Source organism: Barbatula barbatula, assembly GCF_947034865.1.
Source record: "Barbatula barbatula genome assembly, chromosome: 12".
Lineage (NCBI taxonomy): Eukaryota > Metazoa > Chordata > Actinopteri > Cypriniformes > Nemacheilidae > Barbatula > Barbatula barbatula.
Genome location: NC_136775.1, coordinates 12,338,028 through 12,354,672, shown reverse-complemented (window position 1 = coordinate 12,354,672; position 16,645 = coordinate 12,338,028). Strand labels below are relative to the sequence as shown.

Below are 16,645 nucleotides of genomic sequence, written 5' to 3'. Positions count from 1 at the left end.
ATAACAGCTTTTAATGAGCCCCAAAACATTACAACATTAATGTGACATTTAAAACCCATTAGAAACTTCATCCCCCAAGTACCAAGAGAGAGGAAATGGGGAGAAAGAAAGATGTGAAAACTGATTCAACGAAACACACAAGCACACACAGAAAACACCCGGAGGGACTGATCACTAAACCACAGTTAAAATGAACTCAAAATGTGTTTCTCAAGTGTCGTAACGTAACAATAATAAACAAAATCCATGACATTCTTACCCGAGTCAAAATGCCAATCCATGTCCTGGGCCGCTGTCCAGGAAACGAGGAGGACAGAGAGGAGAGTAGCCAACAACACCTGCATCAGTGTTGCCATGGCAACAGTGAAACACCTGGTTACCTGTCCAGATTGGGATTATGTTCTACAGACATACCTGAGGAACAGAAAAATTAAATGAGATTATCGAATTGCCTGGCCAGTTGAATGTGTGCTACAGAAAACATTGGTTTATAATAAATGATTCATTTTAAAGAAAAAGAAATGGGGAACAGAGCATGTGGTCCCAGTTCTACTGAAAGTTCAGTGAACAATAGTAAACTAATATTCGGTACACATTTATTCATTATCATAATGTTCAAAACATATACCGTAAGACCTGTATATGAGTATTTCTTCTGCAGAAGACAAATGAGGATATTTTGACCCCCATTGACATTGTATGGTGACAAAAAAGATCTTATTTTGTTTTCCACAGAAGAACGACTCATATACATGTTTTAAACACCATGAGGGTGAATAATTCCTTAAAATATTATTTCAAACGTAACTTTCCAAACAACTAGAATCTCATGAAAGCAAGCTTTGCGTATCTTAAAAAAAACTAAAACAATGTTTAAATGTGCCCTGCCTATCACAAAGGGGAATTTCCAACTAACTAATGTAGTCAATTCTGGCACTTCACTGTCAATTCACATACACTGTTGTCCATCAGACCAAAACCTCTTCCAAACAAAACACATTGGCATTCCAAGAGCTACATGTACAAACACATTAAAAGAAAAAACGCACACGTCACACTTTTTTCCTAAAAAACCACTCCTTGTGCGAAATGTGATTTGTGCTTGTATGTATGTATGGAAGGCATGGAATGAGAGAGTCTGTGTGTGAGGTGGCAGCTGTCCTCTTGCGGAGTGACAGTGCTGTTTCAGAAGTCGACGAGGGGAGACGGACAGCTGATGCACAGCTGTGCAGACACAAGGACAAAGAGAGCGCAGAAAAGAGCAGGAGATTCTGAAAGGAGGTGTGGAAAAGAGGTGTAGACGAGGCTGGCATGTCAAAGAGTGGCTAATGGGTCATGTGTTAGTGTGTGCATGCGATACCCTACATGCGACTCTGTGCGGGCGAGCGCAGTCCCTGCAGCTGTCCGGAGCTACGCACAGGCGGTGGCCAAAACACAGACTGCGAGTGTTTCCAAAACCGAGGGGAAACAGACGGAAAGAGGGGAGAGAAATATCTGCATGTGTGCCAAATCACTGTGGTGCTGTAACGCAAGATTAGGTTTATTACAGTTGGCTTGAGTATCCACACTTGAATGTTGACTGTAGGGGCAATCGTTGTTGCGTAACTGTGACAACGCATCGGCAACTTCAATTAACCAAATCCAAACTATATGGGAGAAGGAAACAAAACACTAAGGGGATGAGTGGGGGGCATAGAGAATAATAGAAAACTCAGGAAATGAGAGTTGCTGTAAAGCAAAGTTTCTGTTTAGTTTGGTCTGAAGGGACATTCATTCTCCCTTTAAACCCCCATATCATGTTCTTACAAGAAAGGCATCTGCTATATAGTAGTATAAGCTTAACATCTCTCCGGAGGGCTGGACGAATGGGCTCAGCCGTGCATATAGTCCAGCGGGGAGAGGTGGGAACTAGTTTGGAATGACGCCAGTGTGCAATGTGTTCAGTTCGAACACACCCGAAAGACTCTTTGCACTCGCGTACATCACAAATGTAATTCAGGGTCAGTCCGGATCACGGCTTCATTCGCTCGCTTGTTTGCCGTGTGATTCTGCTCGGGGGAATTTCACACTGCTCTATTTAACGAAACTTTGATAAAAACAACATCTTACTGACTTGCCTGAAGCCAATTCACACACACGCATCAAGAGCTGTCAATAATACACCTGAAACAGCACATTCAGAAGAAAGAGGTGCTGTATGTGACTCATGCGTAACCCCTGTGTGACAGATCGTCAGGAAAGCCCTCAGGAGCATTTTAATCTACATCACATCATCAACATATGCAACACTTCATCACCCGTGACATTTGTCTTGATGTTTTTTTTTCAGTTCTCAGGAGCCGAAACTGACATAAACCAGACAAACAAAAGGTTCTGAACAGGTAAGTCTGATGAAGAATAGGTCATGTTTCACCCTAAAGTCAAATAATTAAAATAAGAAATGAAATATTTCCACACGCAAAATACAAAGCCTGTTTTCGAACTAGTAACATTGTTGGCTGTGACATTAAATTCTCAATAATGTAAGTGAATTCACATTCTTACTCCGCGTTCAACCCGCCGCCGTCGACAGCAGCAAAAATCGTTCTGGTTGCGCTGCAAAAACGCTGTGGAAAGACGCTCTGGGGCTCTGACTTAGACACAAGGTTTACAGGACTGGGTTCTCTGGAATCCCCTCAAGCGGTGGACTTCTACGTTGCCATTTGTTTGCCGTCTAACCGCGTCATTACCATAAAGTTGACCTGATTTCAACTCTCCTCGATGTCCTCAACGACCAAGGCGTGCCGCGCCGCTCCTCGCTGCCAGCTCACATTGAAAATGAATGACTTTGGCCACTTCGACGCTCTAGACGGCGGCGGTGTGGACACACAGTTATTCAACAGCGACATGTTTTAAGTCTGACTAGGGAAATATGTTTAATGTGAGAAATGAATGGCGAAGCACACAAGACAGTATTTTAACGCAAACGTTAAACTTAACAAGTTTTTACCCACGGATTTCCCAAATTTGAAAATTTGGTGGTTTCAATTGCCCTCCACGGTCTCGGTAACGCCATGATTTCCCATTAACTTCAGCTTCAGCTTTATTTATTATAGCGCTTTCTCCAATTTTCATTGTTACAAAGCAGCTGTACAAGAAAACATTGACTATAAGTAAAACATAAAAGGTTATGGAAGTCAAAACACAGGTCAAATATCAGACACACAATAAATTCCTATATGCAGTGTTAATTAAATAAGACTATCAAATTCTAGCAGCCCCCCCGGCTAGGCAAACAGTGCAAAACAGTATGCAAACGGTGGCGAGGAACCCAAAACTCCATTGGAGGAGAAAAAAACCTCGGAGGGAAACCAGGCCTAACCAGGGGATTCCAGTTCCCCTCTGGCAAAAACTGCTGCCTCTGCACAAGCTTACAGTGCTTGCACAACAAGGCAAAATAAAAAAAGTTAGATTTAAAATGATCATTAATAATCTAATAGCGACTGAAGTTTTGTAGTCGCCACGTCCTTCGTCCAGCATTTGGTCTGGCTGCTCTGGTAACCTTGGACTGCGTCCTGCCCGCTCTAGTAACCTTTGAACAATGAGACAAGACTAGCTAAGAGTAGAGTGCTGTTCTGCACTCTTTGATGCAACAAATGCATCAGTTGTTATTGGAAGTGTTCCTGGTTCCGGTTGATCTAACTAGTGCAGCCTAAACCTTTATATTATGATAGTGTATGCAAGATTAAAAAGATGCGTCTTTAGTCTAGATTTAAACTGACAAGAGTGTGTCTGCCTCCCGGACAGTGCAGGGAAGACTGATCCAAAGTTTAGGCGCTAGATAGGAAAAGGATCTGCCGCCTGCACTTGATTTTGAAATTCTAGGTATTACCAACTGACCTGACAAATGAGAGTGTAGTGCACGTGATGGACTATAATACGTTAGAAGTTCTCTCAAGTAGTGAGGAGCTAAACCATGCAAGGCTTTATAGGTATATTTATTTCAGGTTTTGATTGGAGCAATTCCAGCCTTATGGATGAAACATTTGCAAAGTAAGATAGAAGGAATGAGAGGGATGGGGAATGGAATTAGACCACATTGAAGGCTGGATTAAAACCTGGGTCACTTGTGCGTGCGGCACAGCACTAATACTATTTTGCTTTTTAACATTGTCTGGCATTTTTGTTATTTTATCACAATAACAACATCACAATGTCTGGTATTTAACACAAATGGAGTAAAACTTTGTCCAGCTCATTTAGTATGATAGAACTGATCACCATTTGCTTCTTTGTACATATGTGAGTCTGTTATGAGTCCCGCTGATCTATGCCAGGCCGATGACAAGTTTCCAGTCATCCAGTTCAAATTCACAGAAACAGCATGAGCTCACACTGGCATGAAAAGCAGCAGTGACTGAGTAATGGACAGCACCCTCAGCTCTTTTGTTGTGATGTTTTCTTTCCTTTAGGCCCAAATTACCCATTACTCTTGGGATCAAAGCATTTGGCCCGAGAGCAGTGGTGTCTATGAAGAACAAAGGGCTCGGGCACACAATTTTACGGCAAATCATGACGCGGGTGTGTGTCATTTGCCGGTGTGACTCAGGCACACCAATGAGGCACTACATTGGCAAGTCGGCAGAGATGACCGCTAACTTGGGAAGAATGTGTGGCCAACAGGAAGAGGAAATGCGCAATACACAAGAAGAGTCAGAGGGCAATGAGAGGACGAATGACAGAGCAAATCGGAATGAAAAACTAAATGCAATGAATGAACTGAATAATGACAGGAAGACTTTACAAGGGATTTTACCACAATGATCTGTGAAGGATACATTATCAAATGATCATATCTGTTGTCATTAAACCTGATCTACTTCATCCAACAAACAGTTTATGGATTTGACCTGCCAGGTACATTCTGCAGTCTACCTTAACTCATCTGCTTATAAAACACTCACTTCCTTACTGACAGTTCCCACAATACACCCTGGTTATTTATACAGGAGGCCAAATCCATTTTCCCGTACAATCAAATCCAGGGTAAGAAAATCAACCTCTTCTCTTTCCTATTAATACTTTAAGTGTAATGGACACATAACATAATATAAACATAAATGTGTTTTGTCAGATGTAACCACCTGTGATCAGTCTGTTAGCCAGATATCTCATCTGTGAGCTTTTTTTTACTGGATGATAGAATATAGTCCATCACATTTAAAGTGTCACAAAACAATAAACAACAATTGTTTACATGTTAACAGAGTTGGTTGTGTTGCACATCATAGAAAACAATGTTAGTAAACTGTAAGTTATTACAGTAGAGAAAACAAGTAAATTTGTAGATTTTGTAGAATCCTGATCTGGTTGTGACGCGTCGGTGTCTCTCTTTTTCCAATGAGGAGACATTTCTCCTAATTATTCATGACAGCGCCTGGTGTGTTTCTATCTGACCCTTCAGAGCGAGGCGTTCATGGGATATGATGGTTAGCTGACGGATAAATTAAGAAAAAGCAGAACACTTCCAGGAGTTGCAAAACGACATATTCCGATAATTATATATCAAAGTATATTTTATGTGAAATACACTACATGTATATATGTGGGGGAAGGGCTTGTCCGCTGAAAGTGATAAATGCATGACAGTTGATGAAATTGTGGCCCACAGAACAGGCGCGGATGCCCATTTGGAGCTCTTGGTGGGCTGGAGATCATGCGGCATGCAATCACAAACAAACAAATGATAGTCGCCTTATCAGAGCACCAGTCTCCCATCGCCGGTTCGAAGCCGCTCGTCATGGATACGAGTAAGGCCGGAACAGTGGCATACTTGGAAAACCCGTTTTACTCTGGAAAGCTTTTATGGTTACAAGTGGACTTTTGGACTCGCTCGTGACAGAAGTCTGCGTCAGGAACGGGTACCATTACCATCACACTTTATAAAATAGTTAGTATATTTTAATGTGCCCATTAAAGAGGAATATGGACCCAAATTGGTGTGACAATTAACTTCCTATACTATGGAAACTATGCTTAAAAACACAAAAAAAAGCTTTGAGACTTCACATGTATGGTATTCAAATATTGATAGTTGACCTATCCCGTAGAAAACCCTTAGTGAAAACCTTTTTTAATCTTAAGGTAGGCAGTTTCATGGAATTTCCCATGTCAGACTCCATAAGTAAATAATATAATTTTCATTATTGTGTGAACCGTTCCTTTAAATTAAAACCACCACCAGAACAGCACTAAATGTCTGTCCTAGTTTTGCAACACCATGCCAGTGTTTAATTAGACTAAACCCTACAAGAGTTTGAGAGTCTGTCCGATAGTCGACTGGAGCTGTTAACGGAGTCATGCAAGTCTTTGAAACAGACACGAATGAATATACAAATACAAAGCCAAGAAAGTGAGAACTAAGTAGGCACATGTAGCCCCTGTGAGGGCGAAAGGTCAAGCAAAATACAGCGTTTTGAAATGAATAAAAGATGCATAAAGGTAAGAAGTAGGGACACTTTTCCCAGACGAGATTTTTAGACTATATAAATGAATAAATCCTCAATGATGAAATATAAAGGGGAAACGCACGAGTCATATACATAAGAAAACGGTGGGAAAGTAGCACTACAGGATGACAAATCACGTTGTCGAATGGCTGGGTCGACAGTACTCGCATACAATGGCACTCATCACTGTAAATTCTGTACAGTATTAAAACAAGTCACGCCACAACAAAATATAAACTCACACAAATGCTACCAAACATATTTTGAGGTGACCCAGGTTAAATTTCAGGAACATATGCTTTTAAAATGCTCGTAATTTCGAGCCCAGCACCCCATCATGCCAATCGCATGAGGATATTGTGTTCTTGCGAGACCAGTCAGACCTCACGAGACACATCGGATCTCGGCACACCCCTAGTAAGAAGCTTAATTTGTCTACTGACCCAAGCCGGTTGTTATATTATATAACTGTATGTGACAAATCAAATCTTGAATCTTACTGTTGAAATAAATGAGCCTGGCAGCTTTGAAGTGAGAAGACTTGTGTACACACTTTTTAAGATATGTCTGTCTGTCAAAGATATGTATTATAATATGTATATAGGCTGTCAATATATTTCAGGCTGTCAGTATATATATATATATATTTCACTATAGTTCATATGAATATCATTTATAATCTTCAAACAGCCATTACTTAAATTTTAACATTACACTTTTACAAAAGTCTGAGTCTGACTCTGAACTGATCAGTGAGGGAAATTAAAGACAGCCTCAAGCCATTTACATCTACCTCTGCTATAGATTAGTCTTGTTCTGTTTTAAACACACTGCCTACTTTGTGTTAGGTAATCTGAATACACACTTGAGTTTCATTTGTTCATCTCATGGCAGTTGAGACAGTAAATTTGTTTAAGACTAGGGATGTACCGATCCGATACTCTGGATCGGATTTGGCTCCGATCCATACCTTTTTGAATGGATCGGGTATCGATCATGCGTGAGTCAGCACAACCGATCCAAATCCGATACCAAATTACCAGCAATTGTTGAACGGGGAGCTATTATTAAAAATAATAATTAAATACTTTGAAATTTATTTTGCGTAATGGCCCGACAGGCGAGTTTAGTGGGGAGACCTTTCAGGACCCAACTTTACGCCTATATGGAAATTTCAGCGCGTTGAATATGTCGCAGATGTGGAAATATTTCACGCTTGAAACAACAGAAAGCAGCACAGCTGCCAGTGTGTAAGTACTGTTGCGCGTTACAACACGACACATTTAATCAAACATCTTCAGAAGCATCACGGAAAAATGACGAAGAGTTTGTACAAGCGAAACGCAATAAGGACGAATTAATGCACCAAACCTTGCAGGAATTATTTCAAAGGCAAGAAAAACTTCACAAAGACGACAAAAAATCTGTAAAAATCACAGAAAAGTTGTGGAATTTATTGTACTAGATAATCAGCCTCTCTCTGTTGTGGAAAATGTAGGCTTCCGTCGCCTGAACCGCGTTAGTTTACCATCGCGTAAATACATTTCTGAAACAGCTTTGCCCGAGTTATTTTATAGTGTCGTCGCATGTTGCGGATCAGTTAAAAGATGTAAAATCTTTGAGCTTCACTGCTAATATTTGGAGCTCCGACGTGTGTCCCATTCCCTTTTGAGTTTAACCGCGCATGGGATGGATTCTGGTTACGCATTGCAGAGTGCTGTGCTACATGCTAAAGAGTTGCGAGGATCACACAGAAGCAGCGTGATTTCAGCTTCAATCAAAGAAATGCTGGATGGTTGGAAAATACAGATTGTCATTTGGATGACTCCATAGCTTGATTAAATGTAATTTATTTCAATTATAAGTTTAGCACAGTGTTCTTAATAAAGATGTCCGTCATACTGTGTATATTATTTATCTAAGTTTTGATGTATTTCATGAATATGCAAAGCTTGACTTTAAGCAGATAAATTTAATGACTGTGTGAGTTACAGACATTCTAAACCTTAAAAGGTCAACAATAACTGATATCGGATTTGGATCGGTATCGGCCGATATTTGAAAGTTCAGTATCGGAATCGGATCGGCAGAGAAAAACTGGTATCGGTGCATCCCTATTTAAGACTGGCTGTTATGAGAAGAGCTGGCTGTAATGTTTGCTTTGTGGATACCTCATAAAGGAAGTCTTTAGTGAAAACACAACACTTATGTAAGAATGATTCATGAAGACTTTGAGAAAGTAATCAGCACACATGGCAGCAAAAGTACACAAGCAGCAAATAATAGAGGTGTGCAATAAAGCCGCAGAAAAAATGTAAAGACCTCTCCAAAAGTATTTTCAGTTTCTCTTAGGGATGAGTCACGATTTTCGAATATTCGATTAGTGTATGCCCAAAAAATTAAATAGATAAAAAAAGCAATTAAAAAAACACTTCTCCGTGTTAACCAGAGGGTGGCACTCCTAATAACGCACCTTAAAGCTATCCAGAGACAACTGAAGTCTCACACTTGCTAATATGACAGCTGTGTACCAATTCAGGGGCAGCAACCTTCTAAGGTCACCGACTTAAAAACAAGGATTTGTTCTTCAAAGCACGCAGCCACGAAAGTCCAAGAACCGAACTGAAATAAGATGCCCTAGCCTAGCAGAAGAATTTGTAATTGCATCATCTGCTGCTCGTGTTGCGTGGTGACAACAGCAGGACACAGCAGAAACGTTTCTGACTTTTTTTAAACAAATACAGAGCCAGAAAAATATATTTTATATATTTTTAGCTGTGAAGGATGTTCATTCTAACCTTATAAACCTGCAGAAAACAAGTCGCATTTTGTGGCTGCATTTGATGCAACCTGTGAATCTGGACAGCCTTACCAGTCTTCGGTCGTGCTGCAGTGATTCAAAGGACACATCCCTGGAACTGGGACACAGCCTACCTAAGGCTAGGCTATCACTAAATCCTTGGTGTTTCAAGTCTGACTTCATCACGCAGCCGTGTTTTTTGGCAAGTTTAAGAATCATAGGTAGTTTAGATAGTTAGGATTATGTTAGGGTTACGGTTTCATAAGTTTCAAAACAGCAAGGCCCACAGATCTGACTCGAAACACCAAGAATTTAGTGTGGGCCATGTAGGCTATGCACACTGTAGACTTGCTTGGGATATACGATAACTTGGGACAATGATAAATATGAGTTCTGTGTGGGATCCATTCGAAAATGAAGTGCAGTGGTCAACCACTAGGATGCGCATTCATTTGTGGGCGAAGCATCCACAGGTCAGCTGCAATCTGCTAGTTTCTTGATCAGATCAACCAAGTTTAATGAAAGACAGGCAGAGCAAACACTGGCACTCGTCGCTAAAGATATGTTTACATTCAGCTGATACTGTAAGTGCCATCATTTAGGCTGTTGGTAATATGTTCCCTCATTTGTTTATTTATTATATTCATATGTTTTAGCGCGGTATCCTAAAAAGACTAGATGGCTTGAGTTAAGATAGCTTATTTCCTAATTAATTAAACAGTTTGTCCTCATACAGACGGAAAGCGTGAATGGTCTCCCTTCCTGTAGCATAGACATGCGTGCGTGCAGCCAATATTCATGCATCCATGCAGTGGAGGGGTGCAATTTTCAAAGAAGTTTCCAATAATTCCCAATGAATATCAAATATTAGGGGTGTGACAAGACACTTATCTCACGAGACAAGACGAACAAAAGACTGGGTTCATTGGAACGAGAAGAGATTATTAGACTTTTTTTGAAGAAATCCTCAATGATGAAATACTGTCTGTAGGATATTTTTTCGTCTTTTATAAAAAATTTTGCTTAAATGCTTTAAAGATACTTAAGATATTTAACACAGAATATAAGTATAAATATATGCATAAACATGCAAAGAACAGCTGTAGGCCTATATAACACACAGATATCTAGGTTTTATGTAATTATGTCTTGTTTACTTTCTATTAGACTCACACTTTACGGCAGCGGCTCGTCAAAGTGCCGTGGCAAAACTTTGCATCAAGTAGATGCAGATGCCTATTGAATTAGCATGTTACAGCATTAACAACAGCTTTAAACAGTGGTTCAAGTGCAGAAATTCATAGGAAGAATAATTTACATGCAGCTCATCGGAAGAGAGAGAATGAGAGACTCACAAGTGTCTGTCTGCTCCTGCTCAGTGTTTGAGCTTTCTGTCACATACCTGAGTTACATCAACCAATGATTAATAAACAATAATTCATACAACTATATTACAATTGCACATAGGCTATATGAGATGTATTCCGTATTTATCAATCATGTATAACATTTAAAATTGTATTTAAAACACAAACTAAATAGAGTTTTTCATTTCCCCACGTGTCACGGACCACTAGGGGTCGATTCAAGAATCACAAGTGGTACGCGTACCACAGTTTGAGAACCACTCCTCTAGGAGGGTCTCAGGTAGCACAGGCAGTAAAATTCATCCGGTTAAGAGTTACAAAGTGTTGCTTTGACAACATAGTGTTACATCTTAGTAACAACTCCTTTTTTGCACTGATCACATGCGAAAAAATTATCTAATTCACTGCATTCCAGCTTATTTTAAATGGACACTGCTCTTTTACATATCAACAAAATGTATTCTATAGATTTACAGATCAAATGCACTGTCATGCATTGTGTATTGTGTGTTGGAGAGTTTCATATTGCTCTGCAAGGATAGGTTAAGATCTTAACTATGCACTGTTGCATTTGTGTGTAAACCAAATTATATGCTGAAAGTGTCATTTTCCATATTTTGCTCAAAATGCTAAAAAGGCACATCTGTAAATGATCAAGTCCAATTATAATCTGTAAACAACATCGATTTTGTGCCCAGCGTGTGGGTTTTACCAAATGTCTCAAATATCCAACAGCTCCAATTCAAATGGTTTAAACAAAAAAAAACATTTGTCTAACGGTATTGGTCAAGCCCAAGCTATAATACAGTACAACCACCCAATTGTTTTATTTACATCTGAGAACCTGTGACAGCCGTACGACTGCAAAAACACAAATAAAGCATAAGGTTAAGCCATCTAGGCATGCTTGTAGATGAGCATATCTGTAATGGAAATATACACGACACTGATGTGAAAGTTATAAATGAGGAGAGGATGGATAAATGATTTAAAGATACTTCAATGTGAAGCTGGTAGAGCAAAGAGGTAGAAAGTGATTGAACACAGGAGACAAAATAAATGTTGTATATGAAGTAAGACAGAATGCTCTGGAGGATGAATTTGCAGCTGTAAGGAGAGTGAGACAGAGAGAGAGAGAGAGAGAGAGAGAGAGAGAGAGAGAGAGAGAGAGAGAGCGAGAGAGAGCGAGAGAGAAAGAGAATTTCCACACGGTATGCCACCCCCGTCCCTCCCTCTCTTTCAATTCCCCTTCAATCTCTCTATCCCTACACACCACATGCTAGCCAAGGAGCTCAGACTGTTTACAGAGATATGAGCATGAAAACAAAACAGCACCCGTGGAAAACAACCCATTGCCAACTAAACCAGAAAAGATCCATACATGAGGCAAGGGAGTCTCTCACGGGAGAGAAAGGGATGTAAACACAAAGAAAAGTGATTTATAATCCTTGAACTCAAAGAAAAGCCTAACCTCCCGGAGATAATGGCCCAGCGCTGAGTTCTCCAAACACAATAGCAAACAAACTCATAATAAGGCCCATACTGCTCAAATCAATGCATTCGACCCCCTCTGAGATGTTTGCTCAATGTGTGCTCGCTTACAAGACATTCACAAACATTCCTCTGTACCACACGTGGAACTGTGGTCCCCTCCCGTGATGACACAGCACAGAACTTGCTGTGCTTTTCCTTGTCTTTATTCAGAAGTCTCTAAAACCATCTTGAGAGGAGGAGAGAGAAACATAGGGGGGAGGGTGAATTTTCACCTACATGGTGCATTTATTTGCATTTCTTCACAGCCTTTGTGCACACTCTGCATTTTGTTTTCGCCCCTTCAGAGAATCCTAAATAATATACAGAGAATCACACCTTACGAAATTTACCACAACATCTATAGTTCCACCATAAAATGTGATAGCTCTCACGTGTTTATTCACAACCCTGCTGGGAAAGAAACAGCGTAAACCAGCCTGAGCTTGTTTACTGGTCATAGTTGATTTCTGAGCCAAGTCAGACTCATCTAATGGCTTATTTTAGGAGACATTTTCAGATGGGATATAACTTGTTGTCCAGCTAAACCACCTGAGCGCCAGTTTGGCCAGTCTGTGAGACCAGAGCAAACCAGAAAAGATTAACAAACCATTTTATGTTTACAATTTTGGTTCCATGGATACATTTTGCAACAACATAAATCCAAAGCAATTCCTTCTGCTTCTTTAAGATTCAAAACGTGGGTTTGTGTTTATATTTCTTAATCTTGTATTGTGTGCTGGCCCGTGGTCTCTGGTGACACAAATTAAATCTCGCGGCGCTGAAGGATCCGTCCAGCTGGTTGGGGTAACCTCTCGCGATAGAGGTCACAGGTTAATAACAGCAACTCCCGCAACCTTCAGGGCGTCACAACTGGTAAAATGTGTCGTTTTATTAGGGGTTGTTCGCCAGTATGGAAACTGATGACAATGTATTGCTTCGGAGCCGCGGGGATTGTGCTGAAGGTACAATCAGTTAAGTAATCCGCTACTCAACAATATTCATCCACGCTACTCCCGAGTGGTTGTTAAAGAGACCCTGATGTGGCAGACCTATCTAGTTTGTGAGTCGGACACCAACAGGCTTCATAAATCAGTGGAGAAAAATCTTTGTGGTCCGTCGGTTTTTCGTGCTCTCCAGACTGCTATGCAAAAGCGAGATGGCGGTAGCCCGTAAATACTAACTGACGCGTAATGCCACAGGTGGATAAATATACCACCAGACTGACCCACGGCCACCCTATAGCGACTTTGTATGAATGAATTTCCATTAAATATGATTTCCTGGGTATTATAAACCGGAACCGATTAAGTTCAGCAAACGAGTGTGATTAACAACCTAACCGTGAATACACAAATAAACACCACTAGCCCGCAACAGAGCGCGTTCCATGTCTCGTGGCAGACTTCCAAACCCTCCTGACACACACACACACACACACACGCACACACACCAGACTTCTGGCCGCCATGCGCGAGACAGAAACGCAAAGTTTACTCGCGCACCGACACATTTCAGCATTATACAGAAGAGTTGAACAGAAAGTTAACGTTACATGACCGCAGCTGTCAAAACAACGCGGACAACCACAATCCGAAAATTCACGGCCAAAAAGTTGACGTCTGACAGCCCGCATTAAATATACAACTTGTATGCAATTTGAAGGAAAATAAACATCTTCCGACCGCTTACCTGGAGATCTGACAGAGTTTTGAAGTGTCGACACGCGAAAACGCTGCTAGATAACGTGATCAGTTTTTATTCCGAGTTGTTAACTTTGGCAGATTTTCTGGGTTTGTAATACAAGTCCGATAGTCCAGTATAAATCTCGCCGATGAACAAACCGAGTCGATAGAAAGATTTTGAAAGGATGCGAGTTGTTACGTCCCACTGTGGATTATAACCGGATTGTACTTTGTTACGAAGAAAAATGAGCGCAAATCACGAAGACGTCTTTATTCCCCAATCACTGCTTCTCTCAGCGTGCGCTCCTCGCGCTCTCTCTCCCCTCAGGGCTAGCAAACACTACCAGGTGCTCATTTGCATAACTGCACTAGACGCAGCCAGTGGCTGGCCTCGATCAGGTGCCTGCTTGAATATTCAATGAGACGATTGGCCAATCCGCAGCGGGCAAAGAAGGAACTCGTGACCTGGCAGCGCCGCTGTAAATGATACCTGATGCGCACCTCTGAGCGGCCAGCGGTAAAGGGACGGAGAGATTTGAGAGATTTGGGAGAATGAGAGAATATGAAATTGTATATCGTCGGAAAGGAAACAACAGGATTTCTCTGCTTAACCCTTTCGAGTGCTAGTCGGATTTTCTTTCGAGTTGGTCTGATAAAAGTTACGTTGCCATTTCTCCCCAGATAACCGAGTTCATGCAAAGACTCCAGAGGTGTCTCGAGACTGTTCCCTTTGTAGTGTGTTAAGAGATTGCTTTATTACAGAGTATGACTGATGCAATATACCATTACGTCCTCAGGCAATACCATAAACACTACTGTTAACAGACTTAAATCCAAACTCTCAGAGCAATGAGTTTAAATAAGAAAGGAAGGCTGGGGAAGAATTGTCTTTATAGCTTTTAGTGCTTCGTTCAAGTATTCTGCACACGCACAGACACTTCAAATTGAAAACAGTGGTGAGTGAAAGCGATATTAAAGCTAAATAGGACAGGTAGATGTGGGTGGGGGAGTCAAAGAGAGAGCTAATCCACAGCTATGTGTTGCTACTTGCCCATCTACTGGAAGGAGTAGAGAAACTGGAAACTTGTTTTGTTGGCAGTCAACACTGAGGTTGGAGGGGACTGAGGAAGACAGAACTACCTGGAGTATTAATATTGCCTTTCAAAGCGCATTGACCGCGGGCGTCGTGTATGAGCATGACTGTGTGCACTTGTGCGAGGTTATTGCTTTTTATGGCACAGAAAGAATTTGCACAGAGAAGCCCAGGGAAAGTAAAAGCTAAAGAGCACATTTGACATAAAGAGAGAAAAATAACATTCAATACCTTGGGCATGAAACTGTGGGAGAGGTGTGTTAAGGGAAAAAAGAGCCTGTTAGAAAAAACCTTTGTGACCTGGAACTTTGTTTTGTAAGTCAGAAGTTTGACAGAAGAACTTTTCTCAGCTTGTACATTTGTCCAAAAGAACAATGATGCATGGCCTGCTTTAACTTAGCATATGATTAACTAGCTTTTGAACACACATACACACAAACACACACTTTTAATGTTTAAAGACTCTGACCCAAATCCTAAATCCAACACTTCACAATTTTCTCCCCTTCCCATTTTGTTTTGTTTCTTTTAACGACCGATTCAATATCTCTATACTTGTGTGCTTAATAAAGTAAGGATACATTTACTCACGTTTTAATTTAATTGGAGAAAGTGGTGATGTTACAACTCATGCAACAAATCTTTCATGTTTTATAATGACTATAAATACTGTGAAAGCCATTTCACCACATCGCAATAAACGGCTGAAGGTTTGTCCTTGGGCAGAGCTCATTTTACCCGAATGCCAAAGGGAACGGATCCATAATTTTTCTACTCTGTTATAAAAAGGTTCCTGTTCCCCAGCTTAACAGGCTCATGGCTTCTTTGCCTTTCTTTTACTTCCCCTCTTTTTTTCTTTATTTCCTTTTTCTTGCTGCCCTAGCTTTGTGTGTTGCCCGGACAACCTCCAATGCCCCGTTATGTTTCAAAGACCTTTGCACATTGTTTCATTTGTTTTCACTTCTTGCTTTGTCCCACACCTCACTCACTCTCTCTCTCTTTCTTTCCTTCTCTTCCTGAAGATAAGGGCCTGGTTGCATAAAGCATATTGAGTGTAATTTTCCCTTAAGTGTGCCAAAATGGCATCATTGATCTACAGACATAATCTCCAAAATGTCTTGTTTTAATGTATGTGCATTTATAACACATTCATTTGTGTAATAAAGCAGGTTGTAATAAAGAAAAATGACAGACAGCTCTAGCGAGTTTAAATCAATCACAGTTTTAGCCCTCGAGAATCACATTTTAATTAAATTGTAAATGTATGCAGATTTATGTAACTAAATGCTGATTATCAAATGAGAAACAGGAAGCAGAAAACAACACATAAGCATGTAACCTCCCCACACACACACTCACACACACAGCTGTTCACTCTCACAATGTCGGCCTGCAGAATGTGGGGAAGCGACAGAAAGTAGCATTCCACTCATTCCCATACTAAAGCACATAATCTGTCCATCTCTTTCAATCCCTCATTCTGCATCTCTCGCAGTCCCTCAGTTACCAACGAGCTCTCAATGTCACACACATAAATCCTCCCCCACCTCACCTCTCTCACATACACACACACATTTGAAGAATGCCAGGGTAGTCTCTGTTCTGTCCTCTGCGGTGTCCTCTTTCAATATGGTCAGACATCTCAGATTCCCAGGGTTGAGAGCTTCTCTAAAGTGTCATAA

At 40.8% G+C, this 16,645-nt stretch overlaps 1 protein-coding gene across 4 annotated transcripts in view; it reads right to left on the bottom strand.

The window, feature by feature from the left end:
• Positions 1-14,237, bottom strand: part of ddr1 (discoidin domain receptor tyrosine kinase 1) — a 31,347-nt gene extending 17,110 nt beyond the window's left edge. The window contains exons 1-2 of one of the 4 annotated variants that reach the window (XM_079470524.1): positions 13,878-14,237; positions 260-414 (exon numbers count right to left, since the gene is read on the bottom strand). In XM_079470524.1, the coding sequence (XP_079326650.1) occupies positions 260-356 (97 nt within the window). In that variant the 5' untranslated portion in view covers positions 357-414; positions 13,878-14,237. The remainder of the gene's footprint in view (positions 1-259; positions 415-13,877) is intronic. The other 3 variants (XM_079470525.1, XM_079470523.1, XM_079470526.1) reach the window with 3 other exon arrangements.
• Positions 14,238-16,645: the final 2,408 nt, after the last annotated feature.